At 52.3% G+C, this 25126-nt stretch overlaps 3 protein-coding genes across 5 annotated transcripts; all 3 read left to right on the plus strand.

Annotated features, from left to right (window-relative positions):
- The first annotated feature begins 231 nt into the window (after positions 1 to 231).
- YJU2B (YJU2 splicing factor homolog B) lies at positions 232 to 13229 on the plus strand. 3 transcript variants are annotated; one of them, XM_063111337.1, is made up of 11 exons: positions 232 to 304; positions 2494 to 2696; positions 3971 to 4024; positions 5124 to 5206; positions 6692 to 6747; positions 8102 to 8162; positions 9116 to 9258; positions 9342 to 9514; positions 11909 to 11986; positions 12254 to 12392; positions 12522 to 13229. In XM_063111337.1, exons 2-11 carry the CDS (start codon positions 2694 to 2696, stop codon positions 12995 to 12997), a joined length of 1266 nt encoding a protein of 421 aa, XP_062967407.1. In that variant the 5' UTR covers positions 232 to 304; positions 2494 to 2693; the 3' UTR covers positions 12998 to 13229. The 3 variants fall into 3 exon arrangements, with proteins under 3 accessions (XP_062967407.1, XP_062967409.1, XP_062967408.1); XM_063111338.1 differs by having other exon boundaries at positions 269 to 304; positions 2578 to 2696; XM_063111339.1 differs by lacking the exon at positions 11909 to 11986.
- A 1034-nt stretch (positions 13230 to 14263) lies between these two features.
- On the plus strand, positions 14264 to 19937 carry MRI1 (methylthioribose-1-phosphate isomerase 1). The gene is made up of 6 exons (XM_063110687.1): positions 14264 to 14426; positions 14505 to 14743; positions 15256 to 15431; positions 16530 to 16706; positions 16785 to 17009; positions 19190 to 19937. Exons 1-6 carry the CDS (start codon positions 14295 to 14297, stop codon positions 19345 to 19347), a joined length of 1107 nt encoding a protein of 368 aa, XP_062966757.1. The 5' UTR covers positions 14264 to 14294; the 3' UTR covers positions 19348 to 19937.
- A 385-nt stretch (positions 19938 to 20322) lies between these two features.
- C10H19orf53 (chromosome 10 C19orf53 homolog) lies at positions 20323 to 23851 on the plus strand. Its single transcript, XM_063110688.1, has 3 exons — positions 20323 to 20643; positions 20749 to 20804; positions 23386 to 23851. Exons 1-3 carry the CDS (start codon positions 20505 to 20507, stop codon positions 23530 to 23532), a joined length of 342 nt encoding a protein of 113 aa, XP_062966758.1. The 5' UTR covers positions 20323 to 20504; the 3' UTR covers positions 23533 to 23851.
- Positions 23852 to 25126: the final 1275 nt, after the last annotated feature.

Below are 25126 nucleotides of genomic sequence, written 5' to 3' on the forward strand. Positions count from 1 at the left end.
CTACGGCTTCTGCGCGCTACACAGCGCTTCTGAGAGGGCGGTGTCGGGAAGCGGGCCTCGGATTGGACCTTGCGTGGTGGGCGGGGAAGAGGGTGGGGTGTCGTGACGTAAGCGCGGATGGGCGGGGCAGTCCCGGACTGATCCACTCTGGCGGCTGATGCGGCACTCAGCCAATGAGCGCGGCGCTGCTGCCTCGCCCCGCCTCGCGCTGACGTCCCCGTCACGCTGAGAGGCCCGGCTCTTCCTGGCGCTGCCAGCGTGCACTTCCGGACACAGTCGCGGCGTGACGTCGGGAGGAGGGCAGGTAGGTGCGGGTGGGCGGAGGGGCGGCCAGGCCCGGCGGGGCCGGGGGTCAGGCCAGCGCCTCACCCTGGCCTCGGAGCTAGCTGACGTGGACAGGCGCGCAGGGGGACGTGGAGCTCTGGGGACACTGGCCGAATGCCCGGAGCCGGCCCACGTCCCAGCCGCGAACCCCGGACCCAAGTGCCCAGACCTCGGCTGCAACCCCCGACCTATCTCCGATACATACGATGCCTGAAGGGCCCCTGGGTGTTTTCATCTGGAAAATGGGGCCAGCAAGCCCCTACCTCGCTGGGTTGTGGTGAAGATGGTGTAGAACGATGTTTGCAAAACGGTGGGCAAGAGAAATGACCCAACTGCGGACGTTTAACTCAGCGTCCGGCGCTGTTCTGAATACTTGAACTCACCGAGTCCTGACAGCAACCTTATCAGGTTGATACTTTTATAAAATCCCCTTTTACAGGTGAGGAAACTGAGAATCAGAGAAAATAAGCAATTTGCCCAAAGTCAAGAAGCTAGGAAGCAGCGGAGTCGAGATTCGAGCCCATGCTGTAAGCCCAGGACAAATGGGGTTAATAATTACTCTTGACACCAAGGACCAGACATGTCTGTACTATTCACTGGGATGATAAAGCCATCTTAAGAAACCTCCTCCCCAAGCTCCTGTAAACTGAGTTTATACTTTATGCAAGCGTTTCCAGTGTTACTTCATTCATAGTAACCCCAGAAAGTCAGTCTTGTCGTCACCATTCACTCTTTACAAATGAGGAAATACAAGCCCAGGAAAGCTCAGGTACTGACCAAACTCATGCAGCTGGTGAAGAGTGGAGCTGGGATTTCAGCCCAGGAAGTTGTGACCCCCAAAGCCAGGGTAGGCACGTGGCTGGTTTGTTGGCAAAAATATTTTTAAGTTGGAAAGGTCCTTAGAAAAATCCGATCCAGGGCCAGCCCGTGGCTCACTCGGGAGAGTGCGGTGCTGATAACACCAAGGCCATGGATTCGGATCCTATATAAGGATGGCCAGTTGGCTCACTGGCTGAGCGTGGTGCTGACAACACCAAGCCAAGGGATGAGATCCCTTTACTTTACAGATGGAGGGTCCAAGATGAAGAGCAATTCAGGGTGGTGCTGCACAGTTTACATCCACGGCTTTTGCACCACTACCCCAGCTCTGTCATCAGCTTCTGGTGTTTCACAAGTTTCTCATGACCCCCATGTCCTCATCATCATCTGGAAATGATAGTAAATAGTAATAGTAAATTATTGTAAACTAGAAGTTCCTTCTATTTTACCTAAAAGTCTCTCCTCCAAACATGGGGGAGGGGAGTCTCCTTGCCCCAAGTTTAAGTAGCTCCTGCATTTGGTGCCTGTGTCACCTGTACTGATTTTTATGGAACCTCTATCAGTTATCTCACTCATTCACCCAGTTAGCATTTATCGGAGGCCAGGCACTGTCCTAGGTGCTGAGGATGCAGCGCAGTTTGACCTGGCTGGGGAGATAGACTGCAGACAAATAAACAGACACACGGTGGTGAGATCGGAACTCCGGGGAAGAACTGACTTTAGATCAGGTGGTCGGACTCTGATGAAGGTGATATTTGAGCTGAGACCTGTGACAAAGAACAGGCAGCTGGTGGAAGAGCATTCAAGGCAGACGAACAGCTGGTGCAGGCCAGCTGCACTTGGCATTTGAAAACAGCCAGGAAGTCAGCATGGCTGGAACAGAGCGAGTGAGAGGGAGAGGGGTAAGAAGTGGGCTTGGAGAGGCAGGCAGGTGTCCCACAGGCCATAGGGAGGGTCTTGACTTGATTCTAAAAGCAAATAGGGGGGGTTAGCTCGTTTGGTTAGAGTGTGGTGTTATAACACCAAGGTCAAGGGTTTGGATCCCCCCATACCAGCCAGCCACCAATCAATCCATCAATCAATCAGTAAAAGCGATAGGAATCACCAAAGGGATTTAGGCAGGACAGTGACATGTCAGTTCATATTTAAGATACCCCTCTGGCTTCTGTGAGGTGAGCAAATAGGGGTGGGGAGGTCAAGGGCAGAACCAGGAGATAGGGCAAGACTGCACTGGTCCAGGCAGAGTGATGATAGGGGCTGGATCAGGTCAGGGCCATGGAAAGATGAAAAGTGTGAGATATGAAATACATGTTGGCCATAGAGTAGACAGGACACTCTTTTTCTAAACAGACACACATAGATGCTTGGATGCCTTCTACACCTAGGAGTCTCGTCTGAGCCAGCAGCACCACATAGTCCACAACATCTTTGCAGGGAAGCCTGTGGCCCCTGTGCCAGGCTCCACAGGAGGGCAGGACTGGGCAGCGGGTCAACGAGGCCACTTTCAGATTGGCTGCCTTGAGGACGAGGACTGGTAGGCAGCTTCCAAGATGGTGAGTAGACAGCCTTGTGCTCCCTGGTTTTCTCTCCTGGTCTTTGTTGGACCCCAGAGTAGCCCCTTTCCTCCCCTCACTGAGCTCTAAGATGGTAACTTCAAACTCTGGGTCATGATCTTTGAGTGGTTCTGAAACTTTGCAATGCACTAAAATCACCCAGGGAGGTTTTTTTTTCCTTTTCTTTCTTTTTTGATATATATATATATTTTTTTTTTTTTTTAATGAGGTGAAATTCACGTAACATCAGTCATTTTAAAGTGTATAATTCTGCAGCATTTAGTACATTCACGATGTTGTACAACCACCACTTCTGTCTAGTTCCAGAATATTTTCATCCTCCACAAAAGGAAACCCCTTCCCCATCAGAAGTCACTTCCCAGCCCCCAGCCCCTGGCAATCACCAGTCTACTTTCTGTCTCTACGTATTTGCCTATTCCAGATACTTCATATAAATAGAATCACAGACTATGTGGCCTTGCACGTCTGGCTTCTTTCACTCTGCATAATGTTTTGTTTTGTTTTTGCATAATGTTTTTAACATTCATCCACGTTGTAGCATACATCAGAGCTTCGTTCCTTTTTAAGGCTGAATAATATTCCATTGTGTGGATGGACACATTTTGTTTATCCGCTCATCCATCGATGGACATTTAGGTTGTTTCCATCTTTTGGCTGTTGTGAATAGTGCTACGAGAACATGCATGTACTAGGATTTATTTGAGCACCTGTTTTCCAGGGAGATTTTTAAAAGCCCTGTGTCCAGGTGCCACGCTTCAGAGCAGGTGCTGTGTCAGGAGAGTCTGGAGGGGAGAGGGGGGCCAGGCATCCATATTTTAGAAACCTGTCAGGTGGTCGTAACACACAGCCAAATCTGAGAACCACTGCTTTGCTGGGTCTTTAAGTCAGTTCAGTGGGTAGCTGCCAGCATGTAAAAAGAGAGACTCAAAGCTAGCATTAGTGTTCTTTTATGAGACCCGCTTCAGCTGCAGTACGTGTGTTTGCACAGTAGCACTGTTAAATGTTTTTTATGGTCAGTCACAGTCCAAGTAAAAGCATGAAAGCCACTTCTATAGGAGTCTGAATCTCATGGAATTTTCCAAAGCAACAACGGGTTTCTCACCCAGGGGGCCACTCCCTGATCAGACACTGAACCCAGTATCACCTTCTAGGAGGTCCTCCAGTCTTCCTGGTCCAGGTGCTTCCCCCGCAGGCTGCACGAATGGCTTTCCTGGAGGGCTCTCTCTGAGTCATGTGTGTGTTCTGCTTTCCAGGGCGAGAGGAAAGGCGTGAACAAGTACTACCCGCCAGACTTCAACCCTGAAAAGGTAAGGGCAACTCCTCCTCCATGCCCACAATTGCAAAGAGACCCCATGTGGCAGGGGCCACATGGCACATTGTCCCCTCTTGGAGTCAGAGCCGTGACTGCAGAAGGGATGGGCAGCCCCTGGGCTCTAAGGGCCTTCCACTTGCCACATGAGTCTCAGGGCTGTCCTCACTCAGAGACCTTTAATTCTGCCCAGCATTGGGTTTCGTGTGTTTGTAGCAGAGCTCAGGAGGATATGGAGCACACAGGCTGTGGGTCAGATCCCCATGCTCTCCCAGCTCCAGGTCCTGGCCTCATCATTGTCCCCTCTGCCTGGAACCCATTCTTCCTTTCCAACCACACTGCTTCACACTGGTCCTCACAGAGATCCACCCTGACCACTGTCTCATTCTCTGTCATATCACCTAGTGCTTTATTTATCTTCCTAAACCTTATAACTCCCTGACTTATCATTCGTTTATTTGTGTATTCTCTGTCTCCCCCACTAGAGCATCTGCTCCACAAGGGCTGGGATGTTCGTCTGTCTTGTTCATGACTGTGTCCCCACAGAGTAGGTACTCAGTAAGGGCCCCAGTGTCCAAGCTGCATGGTCCTGAGCACAGGAATCAGCCTTCCTCTGCCATAGTTTCCCCAGTGTCAGAAGGGGTAAATAAAATGACCTGACTGACCTCACAGAATCATTGGGGGATTAAAATACAGTGATACACCTAAGGACCCAGTGAATGCTTGCCAGTACTGTGGTCTCACCTAATCTTTCCCATGAAACCTGGAAGGAAGGACTGTCATTATCCTCAGTTGACAAATAAGGGAAACTGAGGCTCAGGAAGGCAAAAGTGAGGTTACTTGCCCAGGGTCACACAAGTGTATCAATCAGCTCACAAATGGGAGAGGGACCATTTAAACTCATGTAGTCCTGATTCCAAGCCCACATGCCTCACTAAGACCTTAGTGCCCCTGTACCGCTGTGAACACACCCTGCAGGACATCAAAATGAAGAATCTCCCCAACTGTGAGGCAAGTAACCAACACAGTGGGGATGATGAAAGCATGATGTCTCCAGCTCAGCTGCACTAATCTGCTCCCTTGTCCTTTCCCCACAGCATGGCTCTCTCAACCGATACCACAACAGCCACCCCCTCCGCGAGCGGGCTCGGAAGCTGTCGCAAGGCATCCTCATCATCCGGTAAGGCCCCAGCATCACCTGAGGACCCCACCTGCATGTCACCCTGCATCAATCTCAAGGAGAATTCAGCTTCCCCTGATCAGCCCAATGCTGTGGGGTTGTAACAAAAAATAAATAATAAAGCAGAAAGGCTCTGTATCAGTTAGCTCCTGCTGCGTAACAAAACAGTCAGCATTGATTTTTGTTCACATGTTTGCAGCTCAGCTGGATGCCTCTACTGGGCTTTGGAAGGGCTGGGTTGGGCTGATGTGGGCTGGGCTCTCTCATGGCTTCAGGGTTGGCTGGCTGGGGACTGGCCGTTCTAGCTGGGCCTTGACCTAGACTGCTGGGCTCTGCTCCATGTTGTGGCTCATCCTCCAGCAGGCCAGCCTGGACTTGCTCACACAGCACCCCGTCAGGGCTCCAGAAGAGACCCAGAACTGGCACACTGTCTCTTCTGTCTCATCAATTGCCCAGAGTAGTTCGTGATTCCAGGGTGGGGCAACTGACTCCACCTCTTGATGGAAAGTGCCACAGAGTCATAGTGCAAGGGTCATGGATATGCAGAGGATGAAGGATCAAAGTCATTGGTGCAGTCAAGCCAGGACAGAAAATGGCCCTTCCCACCAGGTTCTCTTGTGTCTGGCCAGCATTCCAGATCGGGTCGTCCGTGGCAGGAAACAGAAGCCAGCTTGTGTCACCCCAGAAGGGCGAGCCCCTTACTGTTCCTCCTCTGTCCAACTCTCCTCCCTGGTGGACTCTGTCTTCCATCTCCAGGGTCTACCTTGGGTCTGAGCAGAAGATCCAATGACAAGAGGTGGGAATGTCTGTAGAAAAGGAATCAAGATGGTGAGTTCTAGCAGGGGCCTCAGAGGCTACAGGGCTGAAGGACACCACAAAACTCCCACCACGTCTCCATACTCCAGAGCCAACCAAACTCGCCCACCTTGGCCCTGCCCACACCTCCTCTGTCCACTTGTCTGCTGAGCCCTCATCTCATCGGTACAACGTCTTTAACTCGACTCATTATTTATGACTTAATGGTTTTATTTTAAAAGGAAAGCAATATCACTAGTGTCCACGGAAAAACAAAATCACATATCATAAGAACCATGAAAAAGAAGTACAGCAACAACACAACTTTACTTAACTCTAATCAGACACTGCTGCCCAGTGACAGCTCCCTGTGGCCTGCTTCCTCCTCTGCCCTCAAGTTTGTTTAGCCAATGTGGCGAGGTATGAAAGACACAGCAGGACCCAAAGGAGCCTCTCACCTGGACTCTGTCATTCGGCTGGTGAGCATGACAGGGCAGAGCCGCTTGGTTGCAGGAGTGGCTGCGATTCTTCTCCCCCTGTCCGTGCCCTTTGCAATGTGACTGCAGCAGTTTACGTCAGGACATGGCATCTGTTGCCCCACACCTCATTGCACAACTGCATCAGCCAGAGCCGTGGTGTGGAGAGCCAGGGAGAGCCCAAGTGCAAATAAGCCGTTGTCTGTCTTTGTAGATTCGAGATGCCGTACAACATCTGGTGCGACGGCTGTAAGAACCACATCGGCATGGGTGAGCTCTGCCAGCCCCTCCACTCCCCACCCTACCCCACTCATGCAGTCCTGCAAATGTTGAGCCCCTCAGCTGCTGGGTGCTGCGAGATGCCATCTCTCCCAGGGGCCCCCGATCAGGTGCCCGAGTGACTGGCAGGCTATGGAAGCATCTTTGCAGAGCAATAGGAAGCCGGGCTCTGAGTTCAAATTCCATCTCTGCCACCTTCTAATCAGGTGACCCTCAGCAAGCAACTGAGCCTCCCTATGCCTCAGTTTACCCATCTGTAAAATTCAGATGGTACAAGTGCCCACCTGTGTGGTATATAATGAGCTTAGCACGGTACCTGGTAAATACAAACTACCACTGTTCTTACTGTTTCTGTTATCATTTGAGCCCCAGACTGTGCCACAGGTGCACAAATGAGCAGACGGGCAGGTGACCCTCCTGGCTTCCATTTCTTCCTCTGCAATCCAGAGAACCTTGAATGCCTTCCTCACAGGACGGCCGTGAGTACAAGCACAGCTTTGGCCAGCCCTTTACGCAGCTCTCAGCCCAGGGAAGCAGCTCACTCTGTAAACGGGCTGTCAGCTCTTGGCAGGAGGGTCCAGCCCCTCTCTCAGGAGCTGCAGAAGTGTGGGATGGAAGGGACAGGCCACCTCACTGCCAGGAAGGATGAGTGAGCCTCTAACATGTCCCTCTGATCAGAGCCAGTTGGGCATCTGCCCCATAAGCCACTAGGCGCTCAGGGGACAGACAAAGTTGGGACTGCCCCTGACACCACACACAGGTCACCCTGAGGGCCGTGAACTAAAGCAGCCACTTAGGAAAGGAAAACCAAGCCAGATCACACCATCCACCAGCCCAAGCTCTGTTTTTCTAGTTTAAGCTTTTCTCACTCAATAAGCAAGATTAGAGTCAAGAATAAATATTATCTAACCAGAAAAAAAATCTGAACATTCTCTAAAAAAATAACAAAAGCCACCCCTTCTTAAACACTCACCAGGCCCTGTTAACAGCAATTCCTGTGTATTAGCTCCTGCAGTCCTCTCCACTGCCCTGTGCATGAGGCTGTATAATCATCCCTGCTGAATAGACAGGGAACTAAGGCACAAAGGGGCAAGGCAGCTGGCCTAAGGTCACACAACAGATAGGTGGTGTAGTCGGGATTTGAACCCAGGCCCTCCAGCTTCAGCCCACTCTCCTCTGTGGCTTGAATACCTGTCAACACAGCTCTTTCCTTGAATTTCTGCATCCTCTCAAGATGCCCCTGCTTCCAGGCAGTGAAATATCACCCCCATCTGCCTCTCCACCCAGAGAAAAGATGCTGGAGGTGGCCCCAGCCCGAGTCTCCACTCTTTTCCTCCCCTCCCAGGTGTTCGTTACAACGCAGAGAAGAAGAAGGTTGGCAATTACTACACAACCCCAATCTACAGGTAAGGGCAGCCTGGTGGCATCTCGGAGTCAGGTGGGGTGGCCACAGGCTACAAAGAGTCTGAGTGGGAGAGAAGCTCGTACCCTCTTCTGTTGGCCATTCCCTGCAGGACTGTCCTGGAAACCATCCTGGGCTGTCAGTCAGGGCATGTCGCTCTGCCCAGAACCCTCCATAGCTCCCACCCAAGTCCTCCCCCTGCTCACAGGGCCCTGCATGCTGTGCCCATCCCTTTCCTGTCCTCACCTCCCACTCTCCCTTCACTTACTCTGCTCCAACCACACAGACTCCATGCTGTCCCTCACACACCCCAGGGATGCGCCCACCTCCGTGCCCTCTACCAGTAATACTCTTCTCTAGATAGCAACAAAGCTCCCTCCCTCACCTTGGGTTTCTACTCAGAGAAGCCTTTTCTAAAGCAGCACTCGATGCTAGCGTTGCTTGTCCTTTCCATTGATATGCCCCCTGCTGAAACATCAGCCCCTCCAAGAGCAAGTTGGCTCCCTCCACTGCTCAGCAGTGTCCCCAGCAGCTGGCACAGAGCCTGCCACAGAGCACCTATCTTGGTGGGTTTATTGAATGAATGAATGAAGAATAAATGAATGAACAAACATGCATGAGTGAAGGAATGAACAAATGAACAGGTGAGTGAACAAAGAACGAATGAACAAAGGAATGAATGAATGAACAAACGAATGGGTGAACAAATGAAAGATGAACCAAGAATGAATGAATGAACAAATGAACAGGTGAATGAATGAACGAATGAGCCAACTTCAGCCTCTCTGTAGTGTCTGTCTTTCCCACAGCTCTACTCCCAGACAGAGAGCTCAGGGCGTGGTAGGTTCTCAGTGAATTCTTAAAGGATGGCAGATGGAAGGAGGCAGGCGGGATTCACGGGTATCCTGGGACGCGGGCATAGAATCCTGGAGTCCCGTCTGCCACCCCTCAACCCAGGTTCCGGATGAAATGCCACCTCTGCGTCAACTACATCGAGATGCAGACAGACCCCGCCAACTGTGACTATGTGATCGTGAGTGGCGCCCAGCGCAAGGAGGAGCGCTGGGACATGGTGGAGAACGAGCAGGTGCTGACCACAGGTGAGCACCGCCCAGCATGTCCCAGGCCAGCCCCAACCCCACACCGGGGCTCCAAAGGCCCAGCTGAGCTCTCATCGTTGCAGAGCATGAGAAGAAGCAGAAGCTGGAGACAGATGCCATGTTCCGCCTGGAGCACGGCGAGGCTGACCGGAGCACACTCAAGAAGGCACTGCCTACCCTGAGCCACATCCAAGAGGCCCAGAATGCCTGGAAGGACGACTTCGCCCTCAACAGCATGCTGCGGAGACAGTTCCGGGTGAGCAGGGCTCCGACCCAGAGTCAGGACTACAGGCAGGCAGGAGTCTCAGGTTGCTGGCATCCAGGCAGACCTGAAGTAGGTCCAGTCCTCGCCCCACCATGTCCTAGCTGTGAGCAGGTCAGTTTACCCTTTAAGCCTCTGTTTTTCCATCTGCAGCATGGAATTCATACCCCATCTTAGTCCATTTGGACTGCTATAGCAAAAACACCATAGACTGGGTAATTTATAAAAATAGAAATTTATTGCTTACAGGTCTGGAGGCTGGGCAGTCCAAAATCAAGGTGCCCACAGACTCACTATCTGGTGAGGGCCTCTTCCTCATAGATGGTGCCTTCTAGCTCACATGGCAGAGTGACAAATAAGCTCCCAAACAAGCTCCCTTGGGCTTCTTTTTATTTATTTATTTATTTTTTTTTTGACAGGTGTGGGGATCTGAACCCTTGACCTTGATGTTATAACAACACTGTGCTCTGACCAACTGAGCATTAGTGCCCTTTTATAAGGGCGCTAATCCCATTCATGAGGGCAGAGTCCTTGTGATGTAATCACTTCCCCAAAGACCCCAACTCAATACTATCCCATTGGGGATTAAGTCTCAACGTATGAATTTGTTGGGTATGCAAACATTCAGACCACAGCATGCCCCTACCTCACCATGCCTGTGACAGGTGCCTAGCCAGGTGGCTATTATTGAGCACGTCATCCCTTCCCCTGGGGAGACAGCCTCCTTCTCAGCAGAGTCTTAAAGGGAAAGAAAGCCTCAAGCTGGGGCATATATGAGGCCCAGGGGGCCTGTGGGACAGCCAGGCCAGACCTAGAGCACTGTGCCCAGCAGAGCAGTGACCTGGGTGGTCGGCTCCTAGCACAGTTCGTGGGCCCACTTAACCATGCTGAAATGAAATCCCTACATCATCAACCCGCCCCCACATAATTTGCAGAACCATCCCTGGAGTGCTGTAAACAGAACAGAAAAAAGGAGAAGTCATCTATAATAAAATAAAACAATGCAGACTTCAATATGTAAATGTCGGGTGAAACACCTGAACCTGTGTGTTGAGTTCCTGAAGATGCAGGTACAAACACCTGTCAACTCACGCTGCCAGGGGCACTGTCCTGGTGAGGAGGACACCAGGGCTGTTGCTGTCAGTGACCACAATAGCCACTAAAGTTCAGCAAAAATACTTCATGGAGCTTTATCAGAATGAGTTAGGGTCCAGGTTCAGAGGAGTATAATATAAAGGGGTTTTTCACCCTTGAGGGCGTCCAGAGAGGCACTGGAAAGTTCTGCAGGACGTAAGAACCTTCTCCTTCTTCCCTCGCTCTGTGGGGCGGCTGGTATCCCCGGGCACCTCACACAGAGCCCAAGCAGAAGTGTCCAGGCCACCCTGTGGGGCACAAGCTCTGGTCTCCCCATCCTACTGCTCCCGTCCTTTTTCTGATGATTCTGTGGTCATTACTATTAGGAATAAAATTACAAGTTTTCTTACTAATTATTTCTTAGTGAAAGTGTAACCTTCCATCCGGGCCTCTGACCAGAGCTGTGTGTTTCTGCCTACTGGGCATCTCCATTTGGGGGGGTCTAAGGCCCCCTCAAACGTAATATCCCAGTGAGCCTTGATTGGTCCCTAACCCGCCCCACCTGCATTCTCCCTTTCTCAGTAACAGAGAAAGCTCCGTTCTTCCAGGCGTGGGCCCCAGAGCCTGGAGTCAGCTTGGACTCCTCTTTTTATAATCACGACCCCCCACCCCCATATTCTTTCTGTTAGTAAATTCTCTCAGGCTCTACCTTTAAATAATATCTAGTATCTGACCACTTTTGTCACCTACCACGTCATCTCCTGCCTGGACCAGCATGGGCACCTCCCTCGTGGTCCCTTAGTTTCCACCCAGTCCCCCACCATCTATTTCCCTCACACACAGCCGCCAGAGGATGCCTTTGCGCACCTGTGTCAGATCACATCCCCCCCTCTGCTCAGAACCCTCCATGTCTCCCACCTCACCTAAAATAGAAGCAGAAATCCTCCCCATGGCCAGCCAGGCCCTGCAAAACCTGCTTCTCCCTGCCACCACCCCCACCCCTCCCTCCATCTTCCCTTCATTCATTCTGCTCCAGCCACACGGGCTTCCTCGCTATTCCTCAGCCTCTCCAAGCACATTTCTGCCTCAGGGCCTTTGCACAAGCTGTTCCACCACCTTGGAACACTTTTTCTCCAGATACCCATGTGGCTCCCTCCCTCAAATGTCTTTTCTCAAACATGACTTTCTCAGGGAGACCTTCCCTGACCCTCCTGCCCCTCCACACACATTTAAAATTGAACCCCAGCCAGTCACACCCTACCCTCTTCCCTTCGCTCTTTCTCTCTTTACCACTTTGTCTCTCTTACTCACCAGAATGTCAGCTCCGCAAGGGCAGGGGTTCTTGTCTGCCCACTGCTGTGTCCCAGTGTCTGGAACAAGGCATGGCATGAGGTGGGTGTCCCATAAACATTTGCGAGCAAAAACAGGAAGGGCTGAATGGTACCTGTATTGATGACAATCGTGTCTCCCACTTGTTGAGTGACTTCTGTTTCCCAGGCACTGTGTGAGGCCCTTCCTGCACACTTAAGGAGCTAAAAGAGGAGGAATCTGAGATTCCAAGAGCTAGAGTGATGCCCCCCGGGTCACGGGGCATGAAGGACGCAGGCTTTTAACATACACCCCCACCCCCATCCCCGGTGCTGTTCCCTCCACACACAGGAAAAGAAAAAAGCCATCCAGGAAGAGGAGGAGAGAGATCAGGCGTTGCAGGCTAAGGCCAGCCTGGCCATCCCGCTGGTTCCGGAGACAGAGGATGACCGCAGACTGGCCGCCCTGCTCAGGTTCCACACCCTGGACTGTACGTGAGGAGTACGGGGGCAGGGGAGAGTTGGGGGGTCTCCCGCCATGAGTGGACTATGGCAGACCTAGCAGAGGGCAGCTCGGACCTCCTTCCCCACTCCACCCTCAAATGTTCTCTCCCCTGCAGCATACGAAGACAAGCAAAAGCTGAAGCGGACGGAGATCATCAGCCGCTCCTGGTTCCCCTCCACCCCAGGACCCAGCACCAGCAGTGGCAGCAAGGCCAGCAGCGTCCTGAAGAAGCTAGTCCAGAGCCGCAGAGCCACCCCCGCCAGTTCCCCTGTCACAGTGGGGGACCTGGGCATCGTGCGTCGGCCATCCCGAGAAGTCCCTGAGAGCCCCCACCTTGCGGCTGAGACCCCAAAGTCTGGGGAGCCACAGGTGCCAGAAAGGTCTGCCCAGGAGAGGCCCGCAGACTGCCCTGAGGAGACAGCCTGGACCCCCAAGACCAGTGGGCCTCGTGGGCAGAAGGGGAACTGTCAGGAAAAGTCCCTGTTCCCACCAGGCTCCTCCCAGGAGACCGCTGACGCTCCGGACACGCCACACCCCTGCAGCCTCGGCTCCTCCCTCGTGGCTGACTACTCCGACTCGGAGAGTGAGTGAGCGGTTCCGGGGACTGGACCCACTGCTGAGGCCGGGACACACCCAGGAGGCCCCTCACAGGCTGCAGACCTCACTCACCCACCAGCCCTTGGAGAGCTCAGATGCCGCCCCCTCTCCAGACCTCGACTTCCTGCAACAATGGAGTTGTTATTTATTTGGTTCTGGTTGGGGCGTTTGTGCCTTGTGGGACCCCAGACAACCAGACATTAAAGGCCTGTATCTTTGCCTGTGACCTGTGTTACTAAACGTGCCCATGGGCTGCCCTCCCCGCCACCCAAACAACCTTGGCAGGCTTCTCATCAGCAAATGCTGATGCTGGGGGCACAGCTGTGACTACAGACAAGGTCCCCACCCAGTGTGATACGGGTTTCAAGGTAGGAGCTCAGGTTGGCCTGGAATCAGGGCAGACTTCCTGGAGGTGGCGGCATGGGCTGAGTGTGAAGTGTGGAGGCACCAGGAACCACACAGGGAAGGCCAGGGTTGGGGGACACGGGGTGCCCAGGATCCATGCCAGGTGCAGCTGAGCCTGGAGCACACATGTGTGGGCTGTTCATTCTCCTCAGCCCATGGGGACGCCCATGGAAGGGTCATGGAAAAAACCCCAGCATGTTGCTGCTTCTGAAGAAATCCAGGCAGAAAATGACCCAGAAACAGCCACGCGTCCACCCAGGGACGTAGGACCACCACCTCCCTCTAAACCTTGAAGAAAGATCATTTATGTGCACAGGCACGGTCTTGCCCCTGGAAGTACAGTGGAGAAATACAGTGGGGAACACCCTGCCTTCGTGGGGCTGAGGCTCTGGGCAAATCGAAATTTGCCCAGCTTTTGGAAGGTGTTAGCCTTGGCCACTGCCGCCTTTTCTTCCCACGAGAATGGATAGGTCTCGAGGCAGCCACTAAAAGCCGGTCGGTTCCTTGGAATCCCCAGTCAGTGCCTTCGTCTACCTGGGGCCACCGGCAGCACTCGTTCTGGCTGGAGAAATCTAAGGGTATCCTCCGGGGATTTGGGGGCAATGCTGTGACCCCTAACTGGACAACCGCTAAACAGGGCTTGGTATCCAGTAGGCACCACATAAACGGTGTGCACTTTTGTGGTTCCGAGGAGGTCACCAACTGTCAGTCCGAGCTTGGCTTGGGGCTTAGGATGGGTTCGGCCACGTGGACCGCAGGGCCCGGGAACCCATAGGGCTGGGTTCGTGTGCGCACGCGCCACCGCCCGGGAGGCCCCGCCCGCGGCCCCGCCCCCTCCGCGCGGTTCCCGGCGTACCCCGAGCGGTGAGAGCGCGGCGGTGACACCATGCCCCTGGAGGCCATCCGCTACTCGCGGGGATCGCTGCACATCCTCGACCAGCTGCTGCTTCCCCAGCAGAGCCACTACGAGGCAGTGGACTCGGTGCACCGGGCCTGGGAGGCTATCCGCGCCATGAAGGTGGGGCGGGGTGGCGGAGCTGGTGGGGGGAGGGCGCCCGGCCCTGCAGCCCCTGACGCCCCGAGCCCTCCGGTCTAGGTGCGCGGCGCCCCGGCCATCGCCCTGGTGGGCTGCCTCAGCCTCGCCGTGGAGCTGCAGGCGGGCGCCGGGGGACCGGGACTCGCCGCGCTCGTGGACTTCGTGCGCGACAAGCTGAGCTTCCTCGTCACCGCCCGGCCCACCGCTGTCAACATGGCCCGCGCCGCCCGAGACCTGGCCGACGCCGCGGCCCAGGAAGCCGAGCGGGAGGGCGCCACCGAGGAGGTGGTCCGGGAGAGGTAGGGGGATCTTGTGCCAGGCACCACTCTGAGCAAAAGCTATTGAGTCAGTTTTTAAGCATAGCGACCCATTTTACAGATGGGGAAACTGAGGCACAGCGCAGTTAAATCCCTTGTCCACGGTCTCACAAGCAGGGCTGGAAGTCGAGCCTGGGCAGCCTGGCCCCGGGATCCTTGCAGTCAACCCCTGAACTGTGCCTGCCCTGAACACGCCCAGACCCCGTGTGCCAGTGGAGCCCCTTTTTGGTGCCAGCTTGTGCCTCCCCACCCCATTGTCAGCCATAGAGACAGAGATTTTTGTCTTGTTTACTGCCATGCCCCCTAACACCTGGCACACCGGAAGTGCTCAGTAAACATGTGTTGCATGAGCAAATGGAGTGACAGTTTTGTGGTGGGGGTAGAAGGGCCCAGGCCCTACAGCAAAGAGTATTTGAGCAGGAGTGCTCAGAGGAGGGGCCGATCTGAGCCCCAGGGCCTAGTGGCTAGTGCTGAAAACTCCTTGTCGGCCCCAGAGTGATCCGCTACGCTGAAGACATGCTGGAGAAAGACCTCAGAGACAATCGGAGTATCGGGGACCTGGGAGCCCGCCACCTCCTGGAGCGGGTGGCCCCCAGGGGTGGCAAGGTGATCGTGCTGACCCACTGTAACACCGGTGCACTGGCCACTGCTGGCTATGGCACAGCTCTAGGTGAGTGGGCATCCTCAGAGATGGGGAGGGCCTCCTATGGCCTTTTTTGGATACAAGAGAAAGAAATCCCAACCTAAACCACTTTTACTCACAAAAAAATGTGAATCTATTAGTTCTTGTACAGAAACACTTAGGGTGTTGGCTTCAGGTGTGGCTAGATCCAGGGGCTCAACCAATAACATCAGGACCCATCTCTCCCTGTCCTTCAGCTCTGCCCCCCTTCATCCTCAGGCTTCACAGGTTGGCAGGGGGACTACCAGGGTTCAGATCATGAGGAAAAGAGCTAAGAGTTCCAGAAAAGTCTCCTGTAACTCAGGGACTCTGATAGGATCACCTGCCCATCCCAGATCAATCATTCACTGGGCTCAGCCTGAGCCATAAGCCTATAGAGTGGGCAAGATGTGGACTGCAAGAGGACTGAGGAGAAGGGAGTGACCCACACACACAAAGAAAGATTGGGGTAGCTGTGACCAGGAAAAGGGGGAATGGGTCATAGGGGTCAAGGCAACATATTCCACTTGACTTTAAGTTACCCAGGAAATTTCCCTACCTGCCTGGGTTCCGCCCTCATCCCTGGGACATGAGCTCTTGATTGCAAGACACCTGCCTTGTGATACGTTCACCCAACCCACATTTATTAAGCACCTGCTGTGTGCCAGGCACTGCTACAGGCACTAGGGACACTGCAGTGAATAAAGTGGACAAAATGCTCTTGAGAGGTCCCAGGGAAGTAGGAAGACCAGACAATAGGCAAGATAAATAAATACTTAGGAGGTGTTTGGATTTGACAAATGCTGAGGACAAAGAACAGGGAAAGGGGATCGGAGGTGTGGGGGTTGCTATATGAGATGAAAGGATCAGGGAAGCCTTCATCGAGGTGTCTTCTAAGCAGATGTGAAGATGATGCAGGAACCTTGCCGGCATCTGGTAAGAGTGTGCCAGGCAGAAGGAACAGCCATTGCAAGGGCCCAGGGGTGGGACTGCTTGGCGAGTCTCTGGAGATCCACACCCAGCCTAGAAGTCTGTTGTGCCCCTAACCACTGGACCACCCTGCCCATCTGCCCCCTTCCGGCCCTTCTGGTGGGCTGGACTCCACAGGTGTGATCCGCTCGCTGCACAACCTGGGCCGCCTGGAGCACGCCTTCTGCACAGAGACCCGGCCCTACAACCAGGGAGCCCGGCTAACAGCATTCGAGCTGGTCTATGAGCAGATCCCCGCTACCCTCATTGCTGACAGCATGGCAGCCACCGCCATGGCCCACCGGGGCATATCAGGTCAGTGGGCTGGGTGCAGGCCTGTGGGGCTCTGGGCATCCAAGGCCAGGTCATGACACCCGACTTCTCGCCCTCCAGCTGTCATTGTGGGAGCCGACCGTGTGGTTGCCAATGGTGACACAGCCAACAAGGTGGGCACCTACCAGCTGGCCATCGCCGCCAAACATCATGGCATCCCCTTCTATGTGGCTGCCCCCAGCTCCTCGTGTGACTTCCGCCTGGAGACAGGCCAGGAGATTGTCATCGAGGAGCGCCCGGGCCAGGAGCTGACCGATGTTAATGGGGTCAGGATTGCAGCACCCGGTAAGCTGGCCGTTCAGAGGGGACACCACAGCACCTGGTCACTTCACGGGGACAGGTGGCATTAGGGCATCATCGGCCTTCTGGGTCATAACCATCTCCTTCAACAGGAGAATTTTGGAGGTCAGATTCAAGGTCAGAATGTACAATTAACAAGCCAACTGTATGGCCTTGAGCAAATTGTCTTCCTATTGTCTATCTCAGTTTTTGCACCTGGAGAAGAAGTAAGAATATCTGCTAAGCAAGTGCATATGAACAGAAACTGAGATGTTTCTCAGCTTCCCACACTCCCTGGCTGTGCAACCATAAGCAAGTTCCCTAAGTTCTCTAAGTCCCTAAGAACCCCACTGTTGGTAGAACCTGCCACTTAAACCCAAGGGCCTTCCATGAACTAATCCATGTGATATTTAGAGCAGTGCCTGGCCCTTTAAATATTAGCTCATTAAATATTAGCAATTATGAGGGCTGGCTGGTTAGCTGAGCTGGTTAGAGCACCGCCTTATAACACCAAGGTCACGGGTTCAGATCCCCATATTGACCAGCCGCAAAAAAAAAAAAAAAAAAATATATATATATATATATATATATATATACATACATACACACACAGACACACACACACATATTAGCAGTTATGGTAAGAATAACAATTATGATTGAAAACCTTTTATAAAAAAGAAACACTAAATTCCCTAAGCACTGAACACACTATGGAGCCACACATTGGTGGAGTCAAAGTAAAATTAATACTATACAACTAAGCAGAAGAATGTCAAATTCTATTGTTTCCTACAGCGAGTATTCATAGGTTTTTAAAAATAAGCTGGCCAATTGCTCAGTTGCTTAGACCATTGTGTTGATAACACAACACAATCGATCCCTGTACCAGCCAGCTGCCAACAAACAAACAAGAGTTGGCAACCGTCCCACCCCCACACAAGGAACAGTAGGGTAACAAGGATGAGGGACACAGGCCAGGTGAAGACTGTGAGCCCCGATACTCTGCTCTGGCCAATGGTTGCATAATGCAGACCCCAGAGGGATGGGTCTTTCTTCTGATTTTTCCAAAAGAAGCCTTAGTTTTTTCTTATATGTGAAATCTCCCAGTTTTTGAAAACTAGTAGCTAATTCAGTGATCTTAAAAGACTAAGCCGGGCTGGCCCGTGGCTCACTCGGGAGAGTACGGTGCTGATAACACCAAGGCCCTGGGTTCGGATCCCATATACGGATGGCCGGTTCGCTCACTGGCTGAGCGTGGTGCTCACAACACCAAGTCAAGGGTTAAGATCCCCTTACCGGTCATCTTTAAAAAAAAAAAAAAAAAAAAAAAAAAAACTAAGCCAATGGCGATCCCGTGGCGTACTCGGGTTCGGATCCTATATAGGGATGGCCGGTGTGCTCACTGGCTGAGCGTGGTGCGGCCGGTCACAAAAAAGACAAAAAAAAAAAAAAAAATTAAGCCAAAGAAAACACATTTGCAGGCCACCAGTTTGCAGCCTCTTGTGTAAAGGGTTATCTATAGTCATTAATCCATTTGGCAAATAATGTTTAGTGCCTGCTTGTGCCAGGCACCATGCAAGGTGCTGGAACACAGCAGTAAAAAAGACACAGAAGTGTCTGCCCTCAGGGAGCTGACAGTCTAGATGGGGAGACAGAAAACAAGATAAATAATGAACTTGTAGTGTGTGTTAGAAGGGACTAAGGACTGGAGAAATAAAGTAAGCAACGAAGGATATAGGAAGTGTCCCAACAGGGAGGTTTATGTAGGGGGGTCAAGGAAGGCCTCACAGAGAAGGTGACGTTTGAGCAAAGAACTAAAGGAGAAGAAACAGCAAGTCATGTGCATATCTGGGGAAGAGCATCCAGGCATGGGGGGACAACAGGTACAAAGGCCCTGGGGTACATTCTGAGATTCATAAAGAGATCCTTGCAGCAGGCAAAAGTGGGGTAGATGTGTATAAGACTTTGAAACTTTCTTGGCTAGTGACAATCCAGGAATGGTAGGGATTTAAACTCGTTACTGGGTGCAGTGTCTATGCTTTTGTGCATTTTTGGCACGGGGATCCCCAGATTCTTGAGGGCTCCCAACCTCAAGAACCGTTATGTTAGAGACAGGTGACAATAGCTTGAGAATTTCACAGAGGCAAATCCCTGCTTCCTTGCCTCCCTTCTCTCTCCTGCAGGGATTGGGGTTTGGAATCCTGCCTTTGATGTCACCCCCCACGACCTCATCACCGGTGGCATCATCACAGAGCTAGGTGTCTTTACTCCCAAGGAGCTCCGGGCAGCCCTAAACACTACCATCTCAGAGAAAGGGACTCTAGATGGACCCCAGATGTAAACATCCCGGCTCTCCCTACCCTGCCCTCATCCCCCGGGTTTTCTAATAAATGTCTTGAATGGCCTTCCCAAAAGCTGACCTTCCTCCCCCAACCACACATCTTCCTAGAGCAGGGAGAGCGGACAGGGCCTTGTATGACTCTTTAAGAGACCAGCAGTAAACACCAAGGTCAAGGGTTCGGCCTTACTGGCCAGCCACCAAAAAAAAAAAGAGCCCAGCAGCTGAAGCCAGGCTCCCAAGTTCAAACCCCAGCTCTGCCACTTTTTCCACTGTGTGATCCTGGGCAGGTGACTTCTCTGTGCCTTGGTTTCCTCATTTATAAAATGGGTATAATACTAGTACCTCCCTCTTAAGGATGCCATCAGGGCTGGAACTAGGATGACACCCTAAATTTAAAAGGGAGACACCAAAAAAGCTCAGTCAAGATAAATATTTTAATGCAATATTTTTTAAAAATCAGAATTAAGGCAAAAGAATGCACAACAAAAAAAATCAAGATTTTAAATAGAGAATGGGACTTTGTGTGCACTTGTACAACTTGAGCTTGAGCACCTCACACCTGAGGTTCCAATAAAACTTTATTTACAAAATCAGGCAGCCAGTCTGCAGACTGTAGCTGACTATTTGATTTCTTTTACTATTAAAACATTTTCTTCGTTTTGTTTTCTTTTGCTTTGTTGTTTTTATTTGTTTTTAATACGAAAATATTTTTAAACTTTGAAAATACAATTTATCAGGATTACTGAAGTTTTTGGCACCCCCTTAAATTTTGCACCAGAGGTAAATGCCTCTCCTGCCTCATACTAATCCTAGTTTATGTATAAAGTGCATAAGACAGGGCCGGCCCGTGGCTCACTTGGAGAACATGGTGCTGACAACACCAAGTCAAGGGTTAAGATCCCCTTACCGGTCATCTTAAAAAATAGATAAATAAATAAATAAAAATAAAGTCCATAAGACAGTAGGAGTTTTACAAAACACATCAGCATTCAGTAAGTGTTAGCTTATCATCACCTTTCGTTCCAATTTTTTGCAAAACGCTGTGATCGACCACCCTTTCGGAGTACTGCCCCTCTAACTCCATGCCACGTTGGATCCCGTGAGTTCTCGCGCTCTTCCGCCCCGCTGTATCCCATGGTGCCCTGCGCCTTCCGCCTATGAGGGCTCTCAGCCCCGTCTGTTCCGGCTCGTGCCCGATCATGGCGCAGGGGCAGCGCAAGTTTCAAGCGCACAAACCCGCGAAGAGCAAAACGTCAGCAACCGCCTCTGAGCGGAACCGGGGCCCTAGGAAAGGCGGTGAGGAGCGGGCCGGGGCCGGGGCCGGGGCCGGGACCGGGACGGGGCGGGGGCGGCGTGGGGTCCTGGGAATCCCCGGCCTCACGCGCCTGCGTCTCTCCCCAGGTCGTGTTATCGCTCCCAAGAAGGCGCGCGTCGTGCAGCAGCGAAAGCTCAAGAAGGTGAGCGGGGGCGTGCGAGGGATGGAACTTGGAGGACTCCTGGCTCTATGAGCCTTAGTTTCCGCCCCTGTGCAATGGGTACAGGAACTGCACTTAACCGTACAACTCTCCGGGAGCTCGAAACGTGTTCAGAACACATCAGCTGCCCTTGCTGTTCCCCTGCATTGAACTCGGGAGGGGAGGCGGCACGGGAAAGGAGCTGAAACCCACAGCTTTGCAAGGAGACAGCGCTGGGTGCTCCTCAGTGAGTAGTGTTCCTTCGCCCCGAGCCTTTTCCCTGTGAAATGAAGCACCTTCTTCCTAGAGTTGTAGGATTCAATGCGGTAGGGCACCTGCAAAGCGCTGAGAACAGCACGAGGCGAGAGTAAATGTTAGCTGCCTCGGTTATTGTCGTTTTTGTGGTTGTCCTTAGGTGCAGCTTTTATACGTAGATGGGTAGGGTTGAGCTTCTAAAGAAGTTGGAAAGAGACCTAAATCTGTGGTTTTGTTTAAAAGAAAATCGGCTCGTTCTGAACTTTGGAGTGGTCTCATAAATTTTCTGAAAATAAAAACAAATGATTACTTATGTGAAAAAAATTTCTTTTTTTTTTTATTTTTTTTTTAAAGATGACCGGTAAGGGGATCTTAACCCTTGACTTGGTGTTGTCAGCACCACGCTCACCCAGTGAGCGAACCGGCCATCCCTATATGGGATCCGAACCCGTGGCCTTGGCGTTATCAGCACCGCACTCTCCCGAGTGAGCCATGGGCCGGCCAATGTGAAAAAAATTTCAATGAAGACGTCAGCATTTTAGGAAAAAACAGAATTTGTTTGATGAAAACAGTAGGTGAATCTTTACAATATACCTGATTATGCACAAGCAATGAGTATTTTTTTTTCCTAAAGTGGAAATAATCTGTATCTGTTAGAAATAATAGCCAAAAAAATGTGAATCTGAAGAATTTTTTTTTACCAATAGTTTATAGCAGATATATGAACCAAAGTGTTTGAGTTTGTAAAAATATAAAATAATATGAACAAAATTTGCACTGTACCATCTAGTGAGATGCGCATTCACGCTAAGTTTTCGATATTGTGTTCTTTTTACATTAATTTTGTCACTTTTACTAAAGGTTCAAAACAAAAAACAATGTGGTTTTGGTGGAGTCAGACCTGGGTTTGAATTGTACTCCACACTAATCAGCCCTGCCATCTTGAATAAGTTATTTAGTCTCCCCGGAGCATCAGTTTTCTCAAAACTGGATACCCAGCAGGCTGCTTACCTCCATGGGGAGTGGGGAAGGGATCCCATGGGCATCTCCAACTCAGCATGTCCAAAACCAAGCTCCTGATCCTCCCTTCCCCATTCTCCCCTTCTACCCCCATGATCCTGCCACAGTCTTGCTTCAGGACAACTCCATCCTTCCATGTGCTGGGGGTCATCCTTGAATCCCCCCTTTCTCACACATCCAGGTCTGATCCCATGCATTTTGCCTTTAGATCCAGAATCCACCTGCTTCCCGCCTCCTTGGCCCCCATCTGATCCCAACAGCATCACCTCTCACCTGGACCTTTGCAGTCACCTTCTCCCTGGTCTCCTGGCTCCTACCCTGTCCCCCCTCAGCCGCCAGAAGGCGCCTGTGAGCACCTGCATCGGGGCTTGCTCCTGCTCAGAACCCTCCATGGCTCCCACCTCACTTAGGAAAGCCCAGGGCCTCACCTCGGCCACAAGGCCCCGCACGGTCTGCCCCATCACTTCTCTGCCCTCACCTCCTTCCACTGTCCCCCTTACTCACTCCCAGCAGCCTCAGCTTCAGAGAGGCCTGTCCTGATGGGGGCCCCCACCCCTCACGCATCTTTGTTTTCTTTTTTCCATAGCGGCATTTATCATTATTGAACATCATCTGTCACTGACATTCATGTTGTCCACACACACACACACCAAATGCTGGCTACACAAGGGCAGGGGTCTTTTCTGTCTTTCTGCATCCTGTTTGCTGCCACCCTGCGCCCATGTACGTAGTTAGCTGCCACAGCGACAGTGGTTGAAGTTATTGGAACCCATAGGCAGGACAGGGGGCAGTTTGGGGAAGGTGATTAAGCTACCAGTTTGAGACCCAAATGCACTTGGCTTCAGGCCCCTGTGCCTTTACTTGCTGGCTCACATCCCTCTTGGAGGCCCAGTTCATCATCTGCAAAACAGAGATAACATGGGACAGGAGGGAGCTGCCCACCTGGAGGCCAAGACCGAGGCTCTAGGCATGTCGGGTCCCAGTCCTCCATCACCCACATGGTTTGGGGACCCTGGGCAGTGCCTCCTCACTGCAGGAGCCTCAGTTTCCCCATCTGTGAAATAGGCATGAGCAGATATTTAGAAGCCAACGTGCAGAGACAAGAAGGGTTTTTTGTGTGTTTTGGCCCCAGAGTGTGTGGGGCAAAAGCAGGACTTAACCCCCAGCCACCAGACTCCCAGGAGAGTGCTGTCTGAGGAGAGGGTTGCTGATCCAGCCCCCTGCGAGCTCTGGGCGGGGAGTGTGCGACCTGTCAGGCCCTCCTTCTGCCTCAGGTCTCAGTGTGCTTGCCCTGTGGTTGCCCCACCAGGACCTGGAGGTCGGGATCCGGAAGAAGATCGAACATGACATGGTGATGAAAGCCAGCACCAGTCTGCCCAAGAAGCTGGTGCTGCTGAAGGCCCCGGCTAAGAAGAAAAGGGCAGCTGTCGCGTCCTCCAGCAAGACTCCTTCCTAAGAACACCAGCCTCAGTGGAGCCCAACACTGCGGCCCCCACCTCCACTCTCAGACCTTGCAGGTGACCCCACCGGCTGTGCCATTTAAAAGAGGACCCAGCCCCCAGCACTGGGAGTCATACTTAGAACTTCAGTGGGAGGCTGGCCCCTGAGGAGGCGATCAGCAGATCTGCAGTTGCAGGGTCACCTTCCTGGGATGCCGAGAAGCCCATGATGGTCAGGAGGGTATGTGCACCGACTTCTTCTGTCCCCCTCCTTCCCCTCCCTAGGTCCTGTGTCCACTGGTTTAACCCAGAGCAATAAAGCTGGCTTTGTCATTCCTCCTGCAGTCCCATGGTTCTGTGAGCAGGCCAGCGCCGGGGCTGGGACCAGGCGAGCCCCACTGGTCTCCACGAGACCTGTCCTGTCCTGCCCTACCCTACCACCCTCAGCAATGAGTCTTTTCCTCCCTGTGGCCCTGGGTGACTCACTCCAGCCTCCTCCTCACTGCACGTCCTCCACTGACACACCCAGGTCACTCACTCCCTTAGCCCGGCCAGTCTTCAGCACTAGGGACATTATCAGGGATGAGCCAGGAGTCTGCAGGTCAGGTGCCGACTAAACCAGAATGCACTTGGAAACCACTCGGTGCTACCTTGATAAAGAGATATCATGTCAGTGTTTATGTGGCACTGCCTACAGGCCAGACACAGTTCTAGTGCTTTCTGCGAATCACCTCAACCCTCCCAACACCCGGGTTAAGTCGTATTGTTGACATCCCAGAGCTGGGACTTAAGTCTGCAGGTGGCCCTCCACAGCCTCTCTTTCCAGACCAAGATTCTCTTCTTCTGTCCATCCTGAGACTCCCCCATCCCAAAATTGTCATTCAGGTCTGCTGGACTGGATGGTGGTGCCTGTGGAGTCTGCTGGGAGCTCTGGCCTAATGACCTTCCTTTCCTCCCTTAGCTGGAGCCAGGTCACAGCTCTGGGTGCAGACAGTTGCAGACTGGGTGACACTGAGCTGTTGCAGTTGGGGGGCAGTGCATGTGGACACAGCTGCTCCCCCAACACAGGGTTACTGGTCCACTGGTGGCCTGTCCTTTCCCAGCCACCTCACCCATTGAGGAGACCGAGGTGTTGGGTCACCAGTGGCTGCCCCCAAATCCCACCCCAGCTGTATTTTCTTGGTTCCACAAGGTGGTAGTCAAGATTTTTTGAATTGCCAACATTTTTTTTTCTTTTAAAAGATGACCGGTAAGGGGATCTTAACCCTTGACTTGGTGTTGTCAGCACCACGCTCTCCCAAGTGAGCAACTGGCCATCCCTATATAGGGATCCGAACCCGTGGCCTTGATGTTATCAGCACCACACTCTCCCAAAAGAACCACGGGCCGGCCCTGCCAACATTTTTTTTTAAAACAAGGGGACTGGCCAGTGGCTCACTTGGTTAGAGCATGGTATTATAACACCAAGGTCAATGGCTCTGATCACCGTACCAGCCGGCCAGAAAAAATAAAGGGAGGGACACTGCTGTGGAAAACAGCTTGGTGGGTCTGTGATAAGTTCAACATAGAATTACCGTATAACCCAGCAGTTCCACTCCTTAGGTGTACATC

This window comes from Cynocephalus volans, chromosome 10 (genome assembly GCF_027409185.1).
Source record: "Cynocephalus volans isolate mCynVol1 chromosome 10, mCynVol1.pri, whole genome shotgun sequence".
NCBI classification, from domain to species: domain Eukaryota; kingdom Metazoa; phylum Chordata; class Mammalia; order Dermoptera; family Cynocephalidae; genus Cynocephalus; species Cynocephalus volans.

Excerpts from the sequence above, each read along its gene's own strand:
- YJU2B (XM_063111337.1), top strand. Across the intron at positions 11,987-12,253 it reads GGAACAAGGCATGGCATGAG|GAAAAGAAAAAAGCCATCCA; the intron begins GTGGGTGTCCCA and ends CTCCACACACAG. Across the intron at positions 12,393-12,521 it reads CAGGTTCCACACCCTGGACT|CATACGAAGACAAGCAAAAG; the intron begins GTACGTGAGGAG and ends TCTCCCCTGCAG.
- C10H19orf53 (XM_063110688.1), top strand. The coding sequence starts at position 20,505 with ATGAGGGCTCTCAGCCCCGTCTGTTCCGGCTCGTGCCCGATCATGGCG. Across the intron at positions 20,644-20,748 it reads CCGGGGCCCTAGGAAAGGCG|GTCGTGTTATCGCTCCCAAG; the intron begins GTGAGGAGCGGG and ends GTCTCTCCCCAG. Across the intron at positions 20,805-23,385 it reads AGCAGCGAAAGCTCAAGAAG|GACCTGGAGGTCGGGATCCG; the intron begins GTGAGCGGGGGC and ends TTGCCCCACCAG.
- MRI1 (XM_063110687.1), top strand. The coding sequence starts at position 14,295 with ATGCCCCTGGAGGCCATCCGCTACTCGCGGGGATCGCTGCACATCCTC. Across the intron at positions 14,427-14,504 it reads AGGCTATCCGCGCCATGAAG|GTGCGCGGCGCCCCGGCCAT; the intron begins GTGGGGCGGGGT and ends CCTCCGGTCTAG. Across the intron at positions 14,744-15,255 it reads GAGGAGGTGGTCCGGGAGAG|AGTGATCCGCTACGCTGAAG; the intron begins GTAGGGGGATCT and ends TGTCGGCCCCAG.